This window comes from Ictalurus furcatus, chromosome 9 (assembly GCF_023375685.1).
Source record: "Ictalurus furcatus strain D&B chromosome 9, Billie_1.0, whole genome shotgun sequence".
Taxonomy (NCBI): domain Eukaryota; kingdom Metazoa; phylum Chordata; class Actinopteri; order Siluriformes; family Ictaluridae; genus Ictalurus; species Ictalurus furcatus.
In genome coordinates this window covers 27,329,777-27,351,615 of record NC_071263.1, presented here as the reverse complement: position 1 = coordinate 27,351,615, position 21,839 = coordinate 27,329,777, and the positions used below count along the sequence as shown (strand labels likewise).

The 21,839-nt window shown below is 38.2% G+C and overlaps 1 protein-coding gene across 1 annotated transcript; it reads right to left on the bottom strand.

The window, feature by feature from the left end:
• Positions 1–16,963: 16,963 nt before the first annotated feature.
• LOC128613082 (up-regulator of cell proliferation-like) lies at positions 16,964–21,653 on the bottom strand. The gene is given in 3 exon segments (XM_053633644.1): positions 16,964–17,424; positions 17,427–21,011; positions 21,629–21,653. Coding segments are annotated over 3 exon segments (4,068 nt in total). The 5' UTR covers positions 21,651–21,653.
• Between the last annotated feature and the right edge of the window lie 186 nt (positions 21,654–21,839).

The following is a 21,839-nucleotide window of genomic DNA, read 5'->3' as shown; positions in this document are numbered from 1 at the left end:
CATAATGATGAATAATTTCTGCATATTTTCTCTTTAAATGCTGGTTATGTCTAGTGATTAATAATTAGTAAGATCAGATGGCAGTAGTAGTCTGCACATTTTAAAATCTCTGTAAGGTGTTGTACGCCTGTTACAGATGTGATATATGAGTCCGTAACATTAGAATAAGGTGGTGATTACTTAATGTGGAATTCGGGTTTTGCAGGGAGTACGAGTATCTGGATTAGGCAGCCTTGCATAATGGTTCCTTTTGCTGACATGTTGTGCTGATGTGAGTTTGTGAGTTAGTTTAATTACAGTCTCTTTGCAACAGTGTAGTTTGAAGTGATTTGTTTCTTTTCTGAAATGTAGATTGGTGAATAGAATAAAGTAGTTGTGTAAATATACAAATATATATATATATATATATATATATATATATATATATATATATATATATATATATACATATTATACAGTGTGCTATGCATATGTCATACAAAGTATACGAGTTGCAATATTTAAATAATACAGAGCAGTGGTCACAAACTCGAGGAATGGAGCATATACTGCACAATCTGTGAAGTGAATTGATAAATCTTTATACGGTAGCTGTGACCGAGCTGTGAACTGGATGCAGGTGTGTGTGATCTGGGAATTGCAGTCCATGGCAGCCATGTTTGTGGACCGCAGTGCATGATGGGAAATGTCGTTTGTGACATGAGTAGATTTACACTACCTTAATATGGTCAAATACAGTTTAAATGAAATGGATACATTTATAGAAGGAATCTTATGCCTTTTCACAAATGGGCACTCAGCCAAGGAAACAAATTGGTGGTAAATTGAAACAAAGCTCATAGATGATAAATTATATTTTAGACTAAGTTAAATACATATTCACATTACTCCTAATTAGATATATTTAAATAAAGTGAACAAAATTTAAATGTCATGTATGAAGGGTCTGAGTGATATTTTGAGTGTGGTACAGTTATAAGTTAATAAGGGACAAAGGGGTGCATGCATGTCTACCATTTAGACTAAACACTATTGTTGTACACATAAAACCAAATTCACTAGGTTGGTTTGAATAAAAATTAGTGGGATAAAAGTGACTAGAGAACTGTAAATACATGTCTAGATCTCAACCTCATTTACTCTATTTTAGTTCTGTATTATTGGGATTATCACTTGTTAGCACAGATGGGATATTAACATGTTAGGTTAGTGTACATCACAAATAGTCCTAGACTAAAGGATTTTGTTTTTCATGCATCAGAAGGATATTAAGAAAGGAAATCAGGAAGGGATAAGAATGAATCTTTGCCAATTGGGTTTGTATTTTTTAAAGTCAACAGACTAGAACTCTTTTACAGATTAACTAAACATGAGAGTGGAAGACCCCTTTATGAGAGGTGTTATTCCTTTGATTAGAGAATTTGAGATTACTTCAATAATTTTTAAATGATTTGATAGACCAACATTATTAATCTCTGCAGCAATATTTCATGATCCATTGTGTCGAAAGCCTTTGATAAATCGACAAACAGGGAAGTGCAGAAGGTACCGTGACATTGTTTCAGGACTTTCAAAACAGCTGTTGTGATGATATGTTTTTATGACCTTAGACTTTTTTGCAAACTGATAACACGTCAACGGTTCACTGAAAAGGCTTTCTAAAAGGGACATAGGACAGGAGGCTTTGGGATTGGACTGTAATGATCTAATATAGTGGGATTTCCCTGGTTTAATAAAGGGGAAAAGAAAAAAAAAAGCTGATTTCCAAATTTCTGGTTTAACCCCGTTGTCTAATGAAAGATTAAAAAGATAAGTTAAAAGAGATGAAATAATATCAGCTGCTAAGTTTAGAAATACAGACTCCACATAATCAGGGCCTTGTGATTGATTTATATCGAACAATGTGTGTGCTCTGTAAACATCAGAAGTCTCCTCATTTTTGAATGTTTAATGGCTTTCTGCATTATTAAAATCAGTATACAGTGAATCACTTGAAAATTATTCACCATTTTTAATAAGCCTAGATCTGGTGCATAAATTGAACATTTAATGATGGGTTTTGCTGTTGTGTGTTCCCAGTTGTCTGTCTCCAGTTTCCAAATTGGACAGTGATGATGGCACCCCTCATCCTGAACTCGCTAAAATACCTGGCACATTATGGGCTACATAAGGTTGAAGCACGGCAAGTAATATGTACACTGTAATAAGCTAAAGTGAAGTATAGTCATCCTGTGTCCTGTAAACAATATCTTCAATCCTCAGAAAAGGATGAAGGAACATGCCCACTTAGACTAGCATTATTACAGCAAGCTGTGACAACAACTGCGATAAGTTCTGCAATACAACCCACCCAGTAACCAGTGTTTAAGGCTGGAAGAGGATGGCATTTTACACAAAAGTTGCACAGTCAACTATCTAGTCATCCCAGTAGCTCCATTACTTATAGTATGTTTTCTATAGAATACATACATACACATACATATATATATATATATATATATATATATATATATATATATATATATATATATATATATATATATATATTTATTTATTTATTTATTTATTATATATAAGATGTCCCTACTGTAACCCATTCCATTCCACATGATATTATTATTGATCAGCGCTTTTTCCAAGTGATTGCATGTGAGAGCTCAAGACCGTTACTCCCCTTAACATTCCTAGATCAGTAGTACACCTGGGAGCATCTCCTCCGGGGGCTGTGGGCTCACCTGCGGTGTACTCCTCTGTGGTCATAGACTCCCTTGCACGCTCCCAAGGCCGACAGGACATGACTGGGGTCATCCTCCGCCCCATAAAGCACAACAAATGTTCCTGGACGTTATCAAGTATGGTCTGCAGTGGATCACTGATTGCTCTCTACATGACAAAATCCTGAGATCTGGGTATTCTTTGGACAAGCCTGACATTGAATGGACTTATGCTCTGCACCTGTACTATGGCTGGCAAACTTCAACAAAGACTGTGTCTTACATGTGACTGAAAGGGGGGACGCCACTGGGGGTGTCCCGGCTCAGGAGTATGGGGCGCTTGCAGGGCTGTAGTTCATGTATTGAAAACATTGGATTTGGTGGCACAAGCATTGCCAGCACGGTGCGTGCTGCGGCTGGAGATGCTCTCTTAGTGCAGATCACTGGGAAAATTGCTCTCTCACACATCGATCTTACACTCATCACACCAGGTCATTTCTATTTTATAAGAACAGGATATGGGGATATGGGGTTAGTCTATGTGCCACCCAAAATGAAACTCTTAAACCTATTAGTGTGCCTAACACACCAACTGTAGTGTTGTATTGCCTAATTAATTCTGTGGAGCCAGTCACTGAGAACCCTCACGATTGCCTAGCCGAAATTCATATTTCCTCGAGCTTAAAAGTCTGAAGTTTCGAGTCTGAAATTTCACAAACATTATGAGCACCCTGATCTGCCCAATTGGCTGAATTAAAAGCTATCACTACAGAGTGCAACCTTGTTAAGGGTAGAATTGCTAATATATAAATATATACATAAATACTGACGTTTATGCCCATGGATTGTGTCATCGGTTTGGAGTTGTGCGAATGCAGTGAGGTTTTAGAATAAGTTGGAACGCCACTTTAACATACCGAGCAAATAGTTAATTGAATTCTAATTGTACCTTCTGCACTTTGCACTGTATGTATTACAGATGCCCATAGTTTTAACCAGTGTGCGAGGGGGAAGGCAGAGGAATGATCTCTGTACTTACAGGCAATGGTGGAGTGTGATATTTGTGCTCAAAATTTTTTTTCCTTGACCAGGGATAGGTCCTAGATCTGGCATACCATCTCAAGTTTAACGTAATTTGTGCTGATACTAAACATATTTCAGTAGATGCTCTACCTCTTGCACTAATGACCTATCGCATGCAGACTAAAAGCAATATGTATCTAACGCCGCATGAAATGCTTACGGGTCGACCCATGTCTGTGTCTGTTCCTTATGAAGGACTGCCACTGGAGTAATTGCAGATGGATCAAAAACATATATGAGACAATTAACTACTATGTATGAAGCTATCTATTCACAGGAAAAGAGCTGGGTGCATTGTTATGGGTGAGGCGTTACCGCCTCAATGGGGGGAGGTGTTCACCCAGAGGTGGGAGACCAGGAGCAGAGAGAGAATGGCTGAAGCTGACTACAAGGCAGCAGCTGACTACAAGACTAAAAGTCAATGGCAGACCAGGATGAGAAGATGTGATGATCCATACCCTGGGTGTAAGTGCTAGCCTAACCTCTCCCCAAAGGGTGGCTCTCTACAGTACGTAAAGTGCTTGAGCTGAAGACAACCAGCATACAGAGAGATACTGCCAACAGAGACTGTCAAGTTGTATTGTTATAAAATGTTTGTGATATGACCCGTGACATGTGATGTGCAACAAAGTGTGATGCACTCAGACACGTGAAAAGTATAATGGTGCTGTCGAGCACATAGTGCTGGCAGGGTGGGAATTTTTCCTGATAGAAGGTTTTTTCGCCCACCCCTGACTGCAAAGGTTTGGGGTTTTATTTTTTTGGGGGGGAAGCAAGACTCTGCAGGTCCCGACAAATACAAAACTGTGGGCTGACAGTTAGATTCAATATATATGAAAGTAGAAGTTAAGGGTTATGGCTAGGTACATCTACATGGGTCCGGCGCAAAGTGGACATAGGGGGGTCCTAAGGCCCATTCTCCAGCTGCCAATCTACTATGAAGCCCCGGGGGCACAACGCTAGCACGTCTCCCACCTCAGCTCCTATACTGATCAGTGTAGCGTAGAAGTGGTTACTGTAAGGGACCCATTTGATTACGAGGATGAGCGCAGGAATTATGGCTTTGTTAGAGTAATCCTCCGACGGCTAGCGGGGACGGCCATGGGGTGCGGCAGAAGCAGTTTCTCCACAGATACCCGCTTAATTAAGATAGTTTATGAGGTTTTATAGCCTCAGATGGGGGAATGTTGTGGATAAAAATGACATGAAATAAACACGAGGGAGACCTAGTATGAGTAATATGTAATTTTATTGAAAATTCACAGGACTGGTTGGATTCACACTTTAAGATCTTCAAGAGTAACACACTATGGTTTATTAGTCACAGAGAAATATAAGAGCTGAGGAGTGCAGGCTGAGAAACACACACACTCTCATACAGTCAAGGGCGGGCGTGCAGACATAACACACCCAAAGGCCCCAACGCACACACATAACATTATGAGATAACAACATGAGACTAAGGTCTCTCTAAATTGTTTTCTCTCTCTCCCACTTTCAATCCTAATGGTAGTCAGAAAGTCCTCTTTCAAAACATCACTGGGTAGCACATGAAAACAGGAACTGAGACATTGCATTGACACTGTAGCATACTAAGCGTGTTCATAGAACATGCTTTACATTAGTGATGCCCACAAGCTCACAGAGTGCTAAAAATAACTGATAACTAAACAGTGCCTCTTAAGCAAGGTATAGGCTAAATCGTTCAGTAATGCAGCTCAGCAATTGCATCTTTTTGACTATTAAAGACACATATTAGCTCTTCCTGCTTTTTTTAGGCCAGCATTTCTTTTGTCCAAGATTTGAAGCCAATCAGTTAAAGTTTGCATTAGTCAGTCTCCTTAAACATACATTTACACAACTCAGGAGCTCTTGAAATATACAAATGTTTTTCCAAACTAACTGGTCAGGGCTTTTGTAGAACCAGAGCCTTTTCCATTAATGATTCACCTGAGCAATAGAATGAGTCCTGAGTTTCTAGTTGTTGTATATACACTAGGATAGACTAGGTTTTCTTTAGTGTTTCAACCCCATCAACCTGGGTACATAGCTGGCTCTTCTGACTCCAGCATGATAACGACCCCAAACACACCTCCAAGATGACCATCGCCTTGCTAAAGAAGCTGAGGGTGAAGGTGATGGACTGGCCAAGCATGTCTCAAAACGGCATCCTCAAATGGAAGGTGGTGGAGCACAAGGTCTCTAACATCCACCAGCTCCGTGATGTCATCATAGAGGAGTGGAAGAGGAATCCAGTGGCAACCTGTGAAGGTCTGGTGAACTCCATGCCCAAGACAGTTAAGGCAGTGCTGGAAAATAATGGTGGCTACACAAAATATTGACACTTTGGGCCAAATTTGGACATTTTCACTTAGGGGTGTACTCACTATTGTTGCCAGCGGTTTAGACATTAATGGCTGTGTGTTGAGTTATTTTGAGGGGACAGCAAATTTACACTGTTACACAAGCTGTACACTCACTACTTTACATTGTAGCAAAGTGTCATTTATTCAGTGTTGTCACATGAAAACATATAATCAAATATTTACAAAAATGTGAGGGGTGTACTCACTTTTGTGAGATACTGTATATATGTGTGTGTGTGTGTATTTTTGCCATAGGTTTGACATGTGTATGCGTGATCGCATGTCTAGCTTTAGTCCCATCCATTTAAGAAAAAAAGTGTCATCAGAACTTCCTTTGCTTTCTTCGAATTTTATGTTTTACTTTTTGAACTCGAACCTTATACTACTTTAAACTCAGTTCACCTGAATGTTGTAATCAGCATTGCTTTTTTTTCTATCTGAGCAAATCTTTTACAGTTTTCACCTTGCAGTGTCATCCTGGTCTTTTTTCATACAATTCAATTCAATTCAATTTTATCTGTATAGCGCTTTTTACAATGGACATTGTCTCAAAGCAGCTTTACAGAAACATATAAACACAGGATGGAGATTTTAAATGTGTGAATTTATCCCAATTGAGCAAGCTGGTGGCGACGGTGGCAAGGAAAAACTCCCTAAGATGTTACGAGGAAGAAACCTTGAGAGGAACCAGACTCAGAAGGGAACCCGTCCTCATCCGGGTTGCAACGGATAGTGTAAAAGTAAAGGAAAGTTCATTATGGTTTAATATGTTTGTTGAACTAGTCCACTGTTCAAAGGAGACCCGAGTGCAAAATTGCATGTTGTAATTGAAGTCCCGGGGCCTAAAAAGCAACCGTAGTCCCAGCAACCACAGTGAGTGTGTCCATCTGGAATTGGAGTAGTTGAGAGCTCCATCCAGAGGTAGGGCATCCGAACAGATCAGGCACGTCCGGAGAGCAGAAAGGATCAGGATCTCTAGTATCTCCATAAAATCGTGTATGGCTCGGCAGAAGGAGAGAGGGAGTGATTGTTAAGACTGTGCTTTGCGTAACAGAAAAAGTCTACTCATGGTAGGCTTGAATAAACAAATACGTTTTAAGCCTAGACTTAAACACTGAGACTGTGTCTGAGTCCCGAACACTAATTGGAAGACTATTCCATAACTGTAGGGCTTTGTAAGAGAAAGCTCTTCCCCCTGCTGTAGCGTTCGCTATTCGAGGTACCAACAAATAGAATGCACCTTTTTATCTAAATTGGCTCATAGAAATCATAGAAAACCAAAAGGTCACTTAGATACTGTGGCACGAGACCGTTGTGTGCTTTATAAGGCAATAGTAGTATTTTATAATGAATGCGTGATTTCACTGGGAGCCAATGCAGTGTGGATAAGATAGGGGTGATGTGGTCGTATCTTCTAGTTCTAGTTAGGACTCTAGCAGCTGCATTACATTTTCTAATCTATCAAGGAGAATAGTATGATCTATGGTCAAGTAACACAAGCAACGAGATGCAACCCTGATCAGAGGCCAGTAGTAGGTCATTTACCACTTTAACTAGTGCTGTCTGTGTCCTATGAATCCTGACTGATACAATTCCTGAATGTTGTTCCTAAGTAAGTACAAGCATAGCTGCTGTGTACAACCTTTTCTAAGATCTTGGAGATGAAGGGGAGATTTGATATAGGTCTATAGCTGGGGAGTTGAGAGGGGTCAAGGTCAGGTTTTTTAATCAGGGGTTTAATAACTGCTAATTTAAGTGATTTTGGTACACAGCCAGTGCTAAGGGAAGAATTGATTATATTTAGAAGTGGTTCAATTACTTCAGGACAAATCTGTTTATAGAAACATGTAGGTACAGGATCTAGTATGCAAGTTGATGATTTCGTGAAGAGATTAATGAAGTTAGTTCGGTCTCTCTAAGGGGAATAAACCATTCTAAACATTGATCTGATATTGCTATATTATCATCTACAGGGTTAGTTATAATACTGTCTGGTTTTAATTTAATAGCCTGAATTTCACATCTTATATTTTCAATCTTATCAATAAAAAATTTCATGAAATCGTCACAGTTGTAATGATTGAGTGCTTCTTTCTGTAGTGATTTTATTCCTAGTTAATCTTGCTACCGTGTTGAATAGAAATCTCAAATTGTTTTTGTTATCTCCTATTAAGGTGGAGACACAGACTTTTCTAGCATCGCTAAGAGATTTTCTATAGTTCAGTAGACTCTCCTTCCATGTTGTTTGAAATACTACCAATTTGGTTTGACGCCATTTACGTTCTAATTGTCGAGTGGTCTGTTTTGAAGTATGCGTTTGATCATTATACCAGGGTGTTAGCTTTTTCTCTCTAATTATTTTTCTTTTGAGTGGAGCCACTCTATCTAGCGTGTAGCAGAGCATTGACTCTAAGCATTCAGTCACCTGATCAAGTTCTATGGGATCAGATGGTGATCCAAATCCAATTGATGTTTCTGGGAAGTTACTGATGAAGCTCGGTGCAGTATCTAAAGTGAAAGTACGTTTTACACGGTAGCGAGGCGAGGTGCAAATATTATGATCAGTATGTATAATGAACGAGATAAGATAATGGTCTGAGACAACTTCAGACTGCGGAAAAATTACAATATTTTCTATATTTAATTCGTATGTTAGTATCAGGTCAAGAGTGTGACCACCATTATGAGTAGGTCCAATTACATTCTGATTAACCTCTACTGAATCTAAGATGGACACAACCACTGTTCTCAGAGTGTCACGATCTCCCCGGTAGACAGCACTGCAGCTGGCAGCGTGCTCAGAAAGCCAGAGTGCACACGCATGCACGAGCCAGGTGCACGCTCTTCTGTTGTTGATTATTGTGGGCACGTGCGTTTGTTTTGTTTCTGTTCTGTCTCCTCCATGTTTAGTCATTGGTTGCTTTCCGAAGATGTGTCTACATTGGTTTCAGCTGTCTGTATTTACCCATGACTATGTTTGTGATTTATACCCCTCATGTTTCTGTGCAAATTGTGTAGTATTGAGTTATCTCTGTACCTAGCTCTCGTTGCCTCAATTCATATTTCTTGTTTCATGTTTATGACTTTGTTTCTCATTTCATGTTTCATGTTTACAATTCTAGCCTCGCCCAGTTCATGCCCGTTTGTTTATCACCTGACCCATTACCTGTTTTGACCACGCTTCTGTCTTATGATTTGGATTTGACTGCCTGTCGCTCGTTAACAAAATCATTGATCTGCACTTGCTTCTGCCTCCATTACCGTTCCATGACACAGAGGAATATCAAAATGAATATTAAAATCACCACTGATTAATGCTTTATCTACAGAAACAACCAGGTTTGAGATAAAATCTGCAAATTCACTAAGGAATTCAGTATATGGCCCTGGGGGTCTGTACATAACAATTAGAGGAGTTGATTTATTTTTTGTGGCTACATAAGTTATACTGGTATAGAGAATTTCAAAAGAGTTGAATTTATGACTAGGTTTTTGTGTGCTGCCTAAATTTTGACTATGGATGAGTGGGATACCTCTTCCTCTACCAGTTAAATGAGGCTGATGCACATAACTGTATGCACATAACAGGAGGACTGGCTTCATTTAATGTATGTACTCATTTGGTTTAATCCAAGTTTCCGTTAAACACATGTTACATTGCTGGTCAGTAATGATTTCGTTAACAATAAGAGCCTTAGACGTAAGAGATCTAATGTTTAATAGATCTAGCTTCAGATCAGAGGTGCTGGATGTGCATTTGGCATGGTTCACCCAAGGTCCGTGGTGTGTCAGCGCCGGCGTGCAGGACACCTCGGCTGGACACGTCTTGGGTGCACAGTCCCTGCACAGAGAAATACACAGCATAGAGGGGCTGGGAGTGGTAATACCACGCTGCGTGCTTACCTTGGATTTGTAGGCAGAAGCACAAGCTGTTTCCAGCGCGTTTCTTCACTCCTGCAGATGGGCCTGCTTGTCGAGTAGGCTGCGGTTCTGTTTCTCCATGGCCTCCAGTTCCAACAGCACCATGTGCAACTCCAGCGAGTCCTCATCTGCACTCAAAAGCAGAGAAACAACCGACATATTCACTTTTAAAACAGCGGAATATGCGATAGATGTGAAATGTAAACAAGGCTAGCAGTAAGGTGATGCTAGCAGGCTACAAGCTAGTCACAGATGTTTGTAAGAGCTGATGAATTTTTATATTCCACTATAGGACGAAGTCTAATACATTTCATGATTTCCTCTGCTGTTCCCTCTGCTAATCCACAGGTTCTGTATTTACATTCATCCAAGAAATGCCAAGAAATAAATTCTTGAGCAATTATCTTCATAGAATTGATTTCATATGCTTTGTGGACCTCAACTAGCAATTTTTATGGCAGAACTGATCATTGAGACAGTAGTCAAATTCACTGTTTGGCTTTTCAGAATGATGTGATCTCTTTCCAGTTGCAAAGTATCAACTGCTGGTTCGATAGATGACTTCACATTCTGGCTCATATATCTCTGAGAGTTGACCACAAGAAATTCAGCTTAATTGCTTGTAAAGAGGCAAATAACCTGTGCTCCATTTCTTCAACACTGTCCAGGAACACAAAGACATCCCATTAGCAATTATCCTTGGAGTGGTTCCTCCAATCATTTCCCTATGTGAAAAGAAACCATTATACTGCTGTGAATTGTTGAGCACTTGGTTCAAAACCTGTGACTTGGACAAGCTGCTGTTGCCTAGCCTCACAAATGATATCAAAGGAAATTTAGCATGAACAACACTGTCTTCAACAAATCCTTTAGATTCTGACACTGAACGGGGACGCCATTCTTTCGGGATACATCTAAGAGCCCATAACATAAAAGTGCACTTATGCATTCCTTGTGGTAACAAAAATGGTACTGTAAACTGGCAAATAGACATGTACCATTTTTTGCTGGAGAAAGGTATCTACACAGATGAAAAGGGCAGTGTGGAGATCTAGAAGATTTGTACTGTTATCACAGTCCTGTTCAGCAAACAAATCATCTGTTTCATTATTTTCTCCAGTTGCAAATAGGATTTTTTTTTTTTTTTTTTTAGCCCCAGATAATTCTCCATTTGGAGCGGTTTGTCACTACGTGTCACAAATGCGAGGTGGAGACGGATGCACGTGCAGAGATAACGTTCAATAAAGAACAAAACAACACAGAATATACAAGGCGAGAGAGCATAACGTGACAGCAGGAACAAACAAAACCTGACACAGAGTGCTGTACAAATCGTCGCTTAAATACACACAGGAATTAGTTAACCGAATAAGTGTCAGGTGCGGGTGGTCATGTGACTGTGACGCAGAGGCGCCGTGGCTGCTGTGAACTGGAGTCCTGAATTACTTCTGGCAATTCATAACACTATGTAACTAAATGTCAGTAAAAGAAGACGGCCTGTAATTTTGTATCTTCAGTGAACGGAAGTGACACCAATCAGACAGGGTTTACAGGAAAATACATGGAAATACTCGTGTCTTATTGGCTGCCATACGCTAGCTCACACAGCCAGTGTGAGGATAAATGGATATATGCCGATTTTTGTTATTTTTATTTAAACCAGTAAAAGGGTTGAAACTGAAACACTAACATCCTCTGATGCTGAGCAGGAAAACAAGTTATGTCAGTGTCTATATGAGTTCCAAGTTACGTGAACATGATATGAGCAGAGCATAAAGACAGCTAACATACTTTGCATGGCATTGTAGCAGCTAAACCCATACAATGATAGCTTAGTTGTGCCTCCCCTTGGCTAGCGACACCAAACTAGCCTAGTTAGAAAAGTTTTATATTTTATCGCTCTGGAAACAGTGATAACACCTGAGGCAAGTTTTATGATAAATACAACTTTTTGTACAATTTTCACTTTTTTTAAGCAATTAACTCTCACATGCAAGAAAGAAATTCATGGAAACTAAGCTCAGTCCCGGATGAACAGTCCAACTAATGCCCCAGTTACCACTATACTATACTATACATAATAGTGTTTATGAGGGATGCTGTACTTGGTCTGTTGGTAACAAGAAAGTCTTATCAGAATTTGTACTCCAAAATGAAAGCAGATTATTTATTAACCAGAGTAGATTGCTCTTACAGTAAAGGAGTGAAGGAAACACCTTAATATCAAATAGTATGATTTCTTAGAAAATGCTCAGGACTTCCTGGAACTGGAGAAAGTTCATTTATGTGTTAAAACATGATAAAGCCCGGCCTACTCAAAGCTCAAATGTAAAAGAGTTTTTTAATGAACATCTGAGGAGATATAAAGGAAACTGAAAAGGACAAAGAAGAGCAGGTTTTGTAATTGTAACTTCCAAGTTGTGTAGTTGTAAAATGATGATTGCAAATATGTAAAAACTGATTTTACAGAAATCAAAATAGAAAAAACTAATTTAATAGAATTTCTTAGAAAATTAAAATATGTTAATGCCCATGAGATGCAACCTGGTCCATGAAAATCTATCACAACTGTGAACCAGATAAAGCAGTCACTCAAGATGAATGAATGAATGAATGAAACCTGATCTACATATTTGTAGAGGTTTTCTTCAAGGGAACGCTGCCGAGAGTCACCTGAACTGATAATAGAGTTATTGTTCATTCCCGTAACAATAAATTGGTTAATGAATAATCCTCTTACAGATTTTGGCCTGCACCCATCAGCATAAAACCAATTTTATCTTTATCGAGGTGGTGCTGAAATACTTCCACACATTATTTTTCCATTAGTTTTAATTAGATGGGTTTTTTATTATTATTATAATTTTATCATTTGTGTTTTAGATGCATTGCAGCCACACTTTGCATATACTAAGCATACTAACACATGTTTTTGATTCTGATTATTCTGATTATGTCATGCTGTAATGTAATAGTGGAATGTAGTCATGAACATATTTAAATTAAGGGCAGAATTTGCAGTTGAGTAAAATATGTAGCATTTACACAAATTAAAGTTCGTAAGTGTGCATATTTCTATTTAATGAGTTTAACATAAACCTGCTATTATGTACCTATTTCTTTTTTGCAACTTACATATTTTACAAGGCAGGGTACACCCTCGACAGGGTGCCAGTCCATCGCAAGGCACAATCACATACACATTCACACACCCATTCATACACTACGGACACTTGTGGACATGCCACTCAGCCTACGCGTGTCTTTGGACTGGGGGAGGAAACTGGAGTACCCGGAGGAAACCCCCGCAGCACAGGGAGAACATGCAAACTCTGCACACACATGGCCACGATGGGACTCGAACCCCAGACCCTGGAGGTGTGAGGTAAACGTGCTAACCACTAAGCCACTGTGCGCCCCCCCTTATAATTTGTGTCTGCGAAATTCAGAATTAAATGAATGTGCAAAGATTTGTACATATAGAGACATATTTGTGAATACAAACATTCTATTTTGTATTAATGTATCATAATTTGCCCATATACAAGTAAGAAGTGCATTTGTGGATCAGGTGACACACATGCATTCATTGGCGTCTTTTCTGAGTCGATTCTGTTCGGTTCATTTGGCTTTTGACTTTGACTTTGTTTCCGGGGTTTGCCTTACACTATCCACACACGAACATCTCCCGATCCACACACACCTGTGCCTATGAAAAGCAGCTATCACTAGATGGCAGTCTCAATTTAAATTTGAACTACATAATGTGATGTCAAGAAAAAAACTATTATGAGTGTGGGCTTTGACTTATCAGAATTTGTATCAGACAAGTATTATACAAGTTCAATTGTATAAATTATATATTTTTTTATCTTTATCTTTACCGATATTTTATTTACAACCCCAATTCCAAAACAGTTGGGACAGTATGGAAAATGCAAAAAAACATACAGAAAGAGTCATGTGAAAATTCAATTCACCCTATAGTGTCTTGAAAACACATTATTAACACATTATTGGATGTTTTACTTTGTGAATTGTATTTCTTTTTGAAAATATACACTCATTTCAAATCTGATGGCTGCAACACACTCCAAAAAATTTGGTACAGTACACGGACCACTGTGTAACATCACCTTTTCTTTTAATAACACTTATTAAGTGTTTGGGTGCTGAGTGAGTTAAGTTTAGCAAGCAGAATTTTCCCCCATTCATCCATTATGCATTTCTTCAGCTGCGCAGCTATAGGGGGACTTCATTGCTTTATTTTGCACTTCATAATGCACCACACATTCTCAATCAGAGACAGGTCAGGACTGCAGGCAGACCAAGCTAGCACCCGCACTCTCTGCTTACACAACCATGTGCTTGTAATCTGGGCAGAATGTGGTTTGGCGTTGTCCTGCTCTGGATGGATTTAATTCTAAATTTCGCAGACACAAATTAAACGCATTTGTTTATGGATAGTAAGATGCATTTGCAACATTTATCAACTTCATGGATGAATGTGCATGCATTTGTTAATCATTTTGAGATTAATTTAATCCTGTAAGATCGAGAACCATGGGAGAGGGAACAAAAGAAAAAGAAAGAGATAAAGAATTTATCTATTTGATCTACTGATTTATCTATTTATTAACTATTTGAGTTGACTGAAGCCTGTTGCCTGTCTCTTCATTCCTGACCCAACCCAGGAAAGTGTCACATACTTTGGGTGTGCAAATACAAACTTCATTTTCAAATCATTATCGTGATTTTATCACCCTACTATATTACTTGTCATGATTTTTTGTATTTCTAGTATGTGTAAAAATGCTGCCAAAAAATGAACATGACCAAATGACGTCACACGCTGTTCTTCAAAGTTTGCTCTACGTGTTTGCATGAGTTTTATCGTGATTTTATCACTGTACTGAACCTTTCAGCTTTTGACATGTCAGCGTTAGAAAAAAAGCCACCTGGGTTCTTTCTGTGTGCTTCATGTGTCACGTTGAGATTTGCTTTTTAGTTGCTTCTCTTATGCCTCATAATTTGAAAGGTAAACAGGAATATTTTTGTTCTTTAAAGAATCATAAAAAGGAGAACATTTCAAGTTTTACTTCTTGTATCGTGCATCTGTAAGTTCTGTAAGTGTCACGTCCCTAAAATATATTGCATTAGTAAAATGTAAATCTTTGATTATATTTATATATTTTCAAATTCATTTATTATTCATCTTTATTCAGCACTTCATCCTGGTCCGTGTTGAGAGGGATCCAGAGGCTATCCCTGGAACACTGGGAGGCAATACAATGGATTGGATAGGAGTCCATCACAAGGCACACCCTAACCCCCCCCCCCCCACACACACACACACACACACACACACCTCACACACAATCACAAACTCATTTAGTGTAACCAATCTACTGGCATGTGTTAAGGAGGTTCTTATAACCAAACAAATGTAAAATGTTTTAATATGATTTAATGCAAGGAATAAACATGACAGGCTGTGCCAATAAGGAACACATGGAATATACTGTACACACAAACTGATGAAATAGACCAGGTGAATTGCATTATAGGGAGGCAGAGCAAGGCAGCAATTTTGTTTTAAACATATGTTATGTAACACTTTTTTTTAGGTCTCCTAATACTTCTACTTTATAAACTGTTCTTTTTCATCCAGTAAGAGTTTATGTAAATGAATACTGTTCATTATGAGACATTAAGCTTAGAAGATTACATTCTAAATGCACTTATATTGAATTATGTATGAAATCAATATAATAGAAATATCATAGAAATCTGAGAAATATGACAGATTCTTACTTTATTACATTTTTATTAGTTTAAAGTACACTGTAATCACACTCGACATTCCAAGCCATTTTGCTTTGCAGATTCATATTTATGTATGTTTATGTAGTTTGTTCATGAATATACTCATACATTCATACAATCTATTCTAAATGATTAATTTTGTAAAGTAGTTCATAAACATCATTGTAACATTTGTAACAAAGCTGTAACAAAGTGATTAAAAAACATCATGAACATACAGAAATATGTAATACAGAAAGCATAAAAATGTTTCAATTTAATTTTCAACCTTAATGTAGAATCTTAATTTTATTTTTCATGTATTATAATTGTAGACATACAGATATAATGTTTATTAGAAACCATTTAACTCTCAGAGCAATCCACAACAAAACTTTTAGTAAGACTGATACCATATAATTTAGATAGTAAGTAAGGATGAGCTGAATTTTCAGTATAACAAAAAGATAACTAGCACACCTGAGCAATAAAACGAGTGATGGAACTGTGAATGTTTTATTAATCGTATTGTTTAGTGTGACTTTATGTTCTCATCACAAATGGCAGTATTTTGCTGCGATATTTTGGCATTTGTGTCTCATTTAATATTGAAGTTATGCTTCAGACTGAGAAGAGCCTGCTCTTTAGTGATTTTCTTCCATTCATCTGGATACACAGCTGGTTCTGCTTCAAAATCTTTAGCAAATTTGTCATTAAATGTCACCATCACATACTTCAGTAATCAGAGGCCTTCATAGACATGTCAGGTGCAATATGCCAGTCTGGGTAGTACTTCTTTTAGTCTTTGAAGGGATGAGGTTGGAAATTTGTATCATAATTTGTAAATGTCCCATTTCCATGTACACTAGATGTACAAATTTCCTCAAAAAGGAAACCAGTCTCCAAATCTGAGTACATGGCAAGTCCTTGTGGTCTGTGTACAGCTGTAAAGTGTAGCTGAACCTGAGATCTCCTTTGATATTTGCTGTTTTAGATTATTAATACATTCATAGAGACTATTGATGAATGGGTCGCAGCAGCTTGTGTTCTGAAACAGGACTCTCTCCACTGTGCTCATGGATATTCATGGATGACATCACTCATAGCTTTGCAAAGGTTCTGGATAAACATTGTGGTACCTTCTGCATTATTGGGCAAAGGAGACCCATTGGGTTCAAGCTTAGATGCTTCTACTGCTTTAGTGATCTTTTTAACTACTCTGTCCAGCTTCTTCATTTTCAATTCTTGCAAAGATATGTCTTTGTAGAAGCATTTAATGATGTGATTGTATATCCAGTCTTTGACATAATTCTCATAATGCAAAATATACTCTACAAAGTCAGTGAAGTTGGATTTTTCCAGTAGTTCCTTCAGGATGGTGTACTGAAACAGTGCTCGTGAACTATACTCAGTAGACTTATGTTCCAAAACTGCATCAACAATGTCAGGTCCGACGGACTGGTTGATGTATTGGGTCACTGCTGGCTTGAGACAGAGCTGAGTGAAGTCTTGTGCTTTCCTATGGCACTGGTCCTCTCTCTGTACAAATCAATGAAATCAGAGAGATACTGACTCTTAAATTTCTGTAAATGTTTAATGGGATCTTGCTCAGTGAGAAATTTCCTGTGCATCCCAAGGAATTTCCGAGAGGCAATGCCACAAATGTGCAATTTAAGGTCAAGTTCAAATTGTGTATTGATTTTTGAACCTCCCTGTTGGAGCTGTTTATCAATTTCCTCTAGCACATCTTTTATAAATGTGTTTTGGTAGTCACATTTTTCTTGCACATGCTGCTGAATGATTTTATCGCAGCACTTAATTACGGCATTTGCAGTAATCTCTAAATCTTGCTTTGCACTACGCTGTGTAAAGAAGCGTTGTATTTTCTTTTCCCATTTTACATGCTTGTCTTTGACCTGGAATTCTCCTCGCCCATACTGTGTCAAATCATGAACTTTGTCCAAATCCTCCATGACATTGCGATTGACCAAACTTGCTTGCAGTTGCTTCAAAATATCTGCAGGAACATCCCTTTCTTTTAGGCCAGTCATGTTTGCCACCTCTTTTTTCCACATTCTCTCAAACTCAGCTTTAAGGTGTTCATCAGACACCTCATCTTTTTGATCTTTGCAAATTTGCAGGAGTTTAAGGACTTGGCACTCAATCGTTGCAGTTTGCTTTCTGTGAATGTCTTCTAATTTCTTCTTGGTACTTCTCATCTCAAGAGCAGCATCTATTTTTTTTCTCACTTCATCGTTCATTTCAATCTCCAGACCTTTGATGTTATTAACGAAATCTGTTTTGTACTTTTCCACCAAGTACACATAGCGGTCTTTCTTTTTATAGTAGTTATTTAGTTTTTCAGTCATTTCATTTGTTTCCTTTTTTATTTCTTTATGAGCTTTCTGTTTGAGTTGTTCAACAACCTCATTGTTAACACTTGTTTCAGTGTTAGATAGTTGAACTATTTCAGTTGAAAGCCAAGAATGAATACGTCTTCTGAAAGACCACTCCCATTCAGAACACTCTTTGCAAAGGTTGTCATAGGTTTGGGCCACAAGAGTGTTTCTGAAACTAAAGATGAAGTTCTCAAACTTCACTGCCTTCCACACGCTACTCATGCACTGCAGGAACTCTGGGATCTGGAAGGGGTCGTCATCTTTTCTTGCTTTAAGGATCTCCAGGAGGGATTTCTTGAACTCAAGTACAGCTACACTGTAGCCTGTATTAACTGGTGCCATTGGTGGTGTGCCATGCCACAGGCCTGGTATATACCAGTTATTCTTTTCCACATCATAATCCAAGACATCTGTGAATTTTTTTATTTTAGGCTTCTTTTCCATTGCAGCTGCAATCGTTGTCATCTCATTTAGTTGGTCCAAGAGCTGTTTTCGTTCAGTCAAGTTCTTGTTGCATGCAGATACACCAGCAACATTTTGGTGAACAAAATGACAAACTTTTTTTTTACCAACTTCCTTCATCTGTAAAAAAGCATGAACTGCTATCTGTAAGACGTCTCTCATCTCTGTGGAATTCTCCATTGCTACATTGATGATGGTTACATCACTCAGACCAATCACAAATGTGGCCAATTCACTGTCATGTTCATAACTGTCTTCCAGTTGTGCCAGTGCTGGTGATTTCAAACCCTCTGTATCAATCAGAAGGACAAAGTCACAAAGTAACTCCTCCTTCAAGTCATTACCCACAGGAAGGAAAATCATGAATGCTCCACGTGTGCATCGTCCACTGCCCACTGCAAACTGAACTCCAAACATAGTGTTGAGTAGTGTTGATTTACCCGTACTCTGAACCCCTAACACAGTGATGACCAGCAAACGGCTCTTCTGGCCAACCATCCTGTGAAGCTCCATGAGAACTTCACTCACCCATTTCTCTGGGATATTTAAAGCATCTCCATCAAGTAGTTCAAGAGGAAACCCAGCTAGAAGCAGGTTGGCAGCCAGTGTAGGGAGACTGCTAATTTTGTCAGACATTTTGTTTGTACCAAATGAAGCAGCCTCATAGATTTGTCCCATTTCTCTCATGTAGTGCTCTATGTCAAGAGAACAATCAAGAAGCTCCTGGTCTAATTTGACAATACTGTCTTTGTCTTTCTTTTGTTCACACTCTCTGTATTTGCATTGAAGGCTTGACATGTGTTTGCACGATCGCATGTCCATCTTTAGTCCCAGCCATCTGAGAAAGAAGTCTCGCTCAGTGTTATCAGATCTTAACAAAGAATCTATGAAGATATCCATTGTTTTTGTCATTTTGTACTGACTTTGTTTGTTCCAAATTTCCTCCTTTTCTTTTAGAAGTTGAACCTTGTATTTCTCCAAGCTCAATTCTCCTGAATTGTGTAATTTGCATTGCTCTTTTTCTATTTTAGCCAGTCTTTTCCAATTTTCACCTTGTAGTGGCAGCTGTGTCTTTTTATAGTCCGTTATTTCACGAACTCCAATAGTTTTCATGACTTTCTCTGCACTTGCTTCTGCTGATACACAAGCTTTCACTTGAATCTCATCAATAGCAAGACCTAATTCCTGAGCAGTCTTCTTCATGGAATCAATACTAAATGATTCGTGAGATTCACTTAGAACAGTCTTAATGGAAGAATTTATCATTTTTGCGAAAGTAGCCAAATTCACTTTTTGGCTTTTCTTAATTATGTGGTCTCTTCCCAGATGCAGAGTATCAATTACCGCCTCAATAGATGACTTCACATTCTGGTTCGTATTTCTCTGAGAGTTGACCACAAGAAAGATTTTGGACTTCATTTCTTGTAAAGAGGCTATCAGACTTTGCTCATTTTTCTCAACACTGTCCAGGAACACAAAGACAGCTGTGGACACCTGAGTAAGGAAACTGAGTTGTGTTTCAAATGTGCAAACATCTCCTCTTAAATTAGCAATAGCCACTGCCTCAGGAAAGACATCAATGCTCTTGTTTCCACATGGCAGACTCCAGCATATTTCAACCATGCCATTAGCGATTATCCTTGGAGCAGATCCTCCAATCATTTCTCGATGAGAAAAGAAATCATGGTGCTGCTCTGAATTGTTGAGAACTTGGTTCAAAACCTGTGACTTGGACAAGCTGCAGTTGCTTAGCCTCACAAATGATATCAAGGGAATTTTTGCATGAACAACACTGTCTTCAACAAACCCTTTAGATTCTGACATTGAATGGGGATGCCATTCTTTCAGGATACCTCTAAAAGCCCATAACATGAGAGTGCTTCGATTATGTACTCCTTGAGGTAACAGAAATGGTACTGCAAACTGGCACATTGACATTTTAAGTGCCATTTCTTGCTGAAGGAAACTGTCTGCACAGATGAAGAGGGCAGTGTGGAGATCTAGAAGATTTGGAGTAGCATCACAGCTCTGCTCAGCAAACATGTCATCTGTTTCTTTATTTTCACCAGGTACACATAAAGATCTTGAATTTGAATTAACCATCAGTAATTTGTGTAGGAAAGCCCATGGTAAGACTTGCAGTGAGTGAACCTCTTCATCAGATACACTGGCACTGTTGATCTCCAGCAAAGACCTCTGAGTCAGTTTGTTTGGGTAGTACTTTTCAAGTCCCAGTGTTTTCAGAAATGCAGGAAAATCATCTGGAAGTAGAGATCATTTTATATCAATATTAATATCACTATTATTTTACAAACTATGCCCGACCCTAGAAAAAAAAATCTAAATTCAGATATTCTTATCATCTCTACAGTCTAATTTAGACAGCAATGAGACCAAATGAAAATGAAACCATGAACTCTGCCCAATTCTCCCATCTCTCTTTATCTCCTGAGACAAAAGCCTCAAATACATTTCTTCTTGAGTTTCAGTAGAGATCTCATTAATGTTACATCTTGACTTCAGATCTGCTAAGTAAATTTGTCAAGTTCATTCAGCTAGTGAACAAAAGATATAAAAGATTTTTAAGCCATAATTGACAAGTTCCCAGGTGGTGAACTTTTTTTTAGGAAAAGAAAGAATTGGCCAAGTTCAAGATGTCAAATAACTAGAATTAATCAAACCAATTATTAACTTATTTAGAGCAAGAATTGCTTCTTGAGACCACTGTGAATAAATATATGATGCTATAATAATTAGATTGATGCCTTATATCGATTGCCTTATATTTCATCAGTTTATTTCTCCAAAACTAAATTTAGAAGAAATTTCTCCTTTTCCCTTTTCATGCATTATTGTGACTGCCTCAATATTTACTCACCTTTGAACTGCCTTAACTCCATTTTTGCTGATCCTGAGCCACAGTCTTTTACTAAAGGAAACATGTTTAATTAGACACAGGTAGTTGGCTTCCAGTTGCAAAGAATTATTAATCAAAGCAAAGTATAGTAGCATAATATATAATTAATCAAAAACAAACTTTTATTTGAACAAACATATAATACTCTAAAATGCTAGTGTGTAGTTCATAC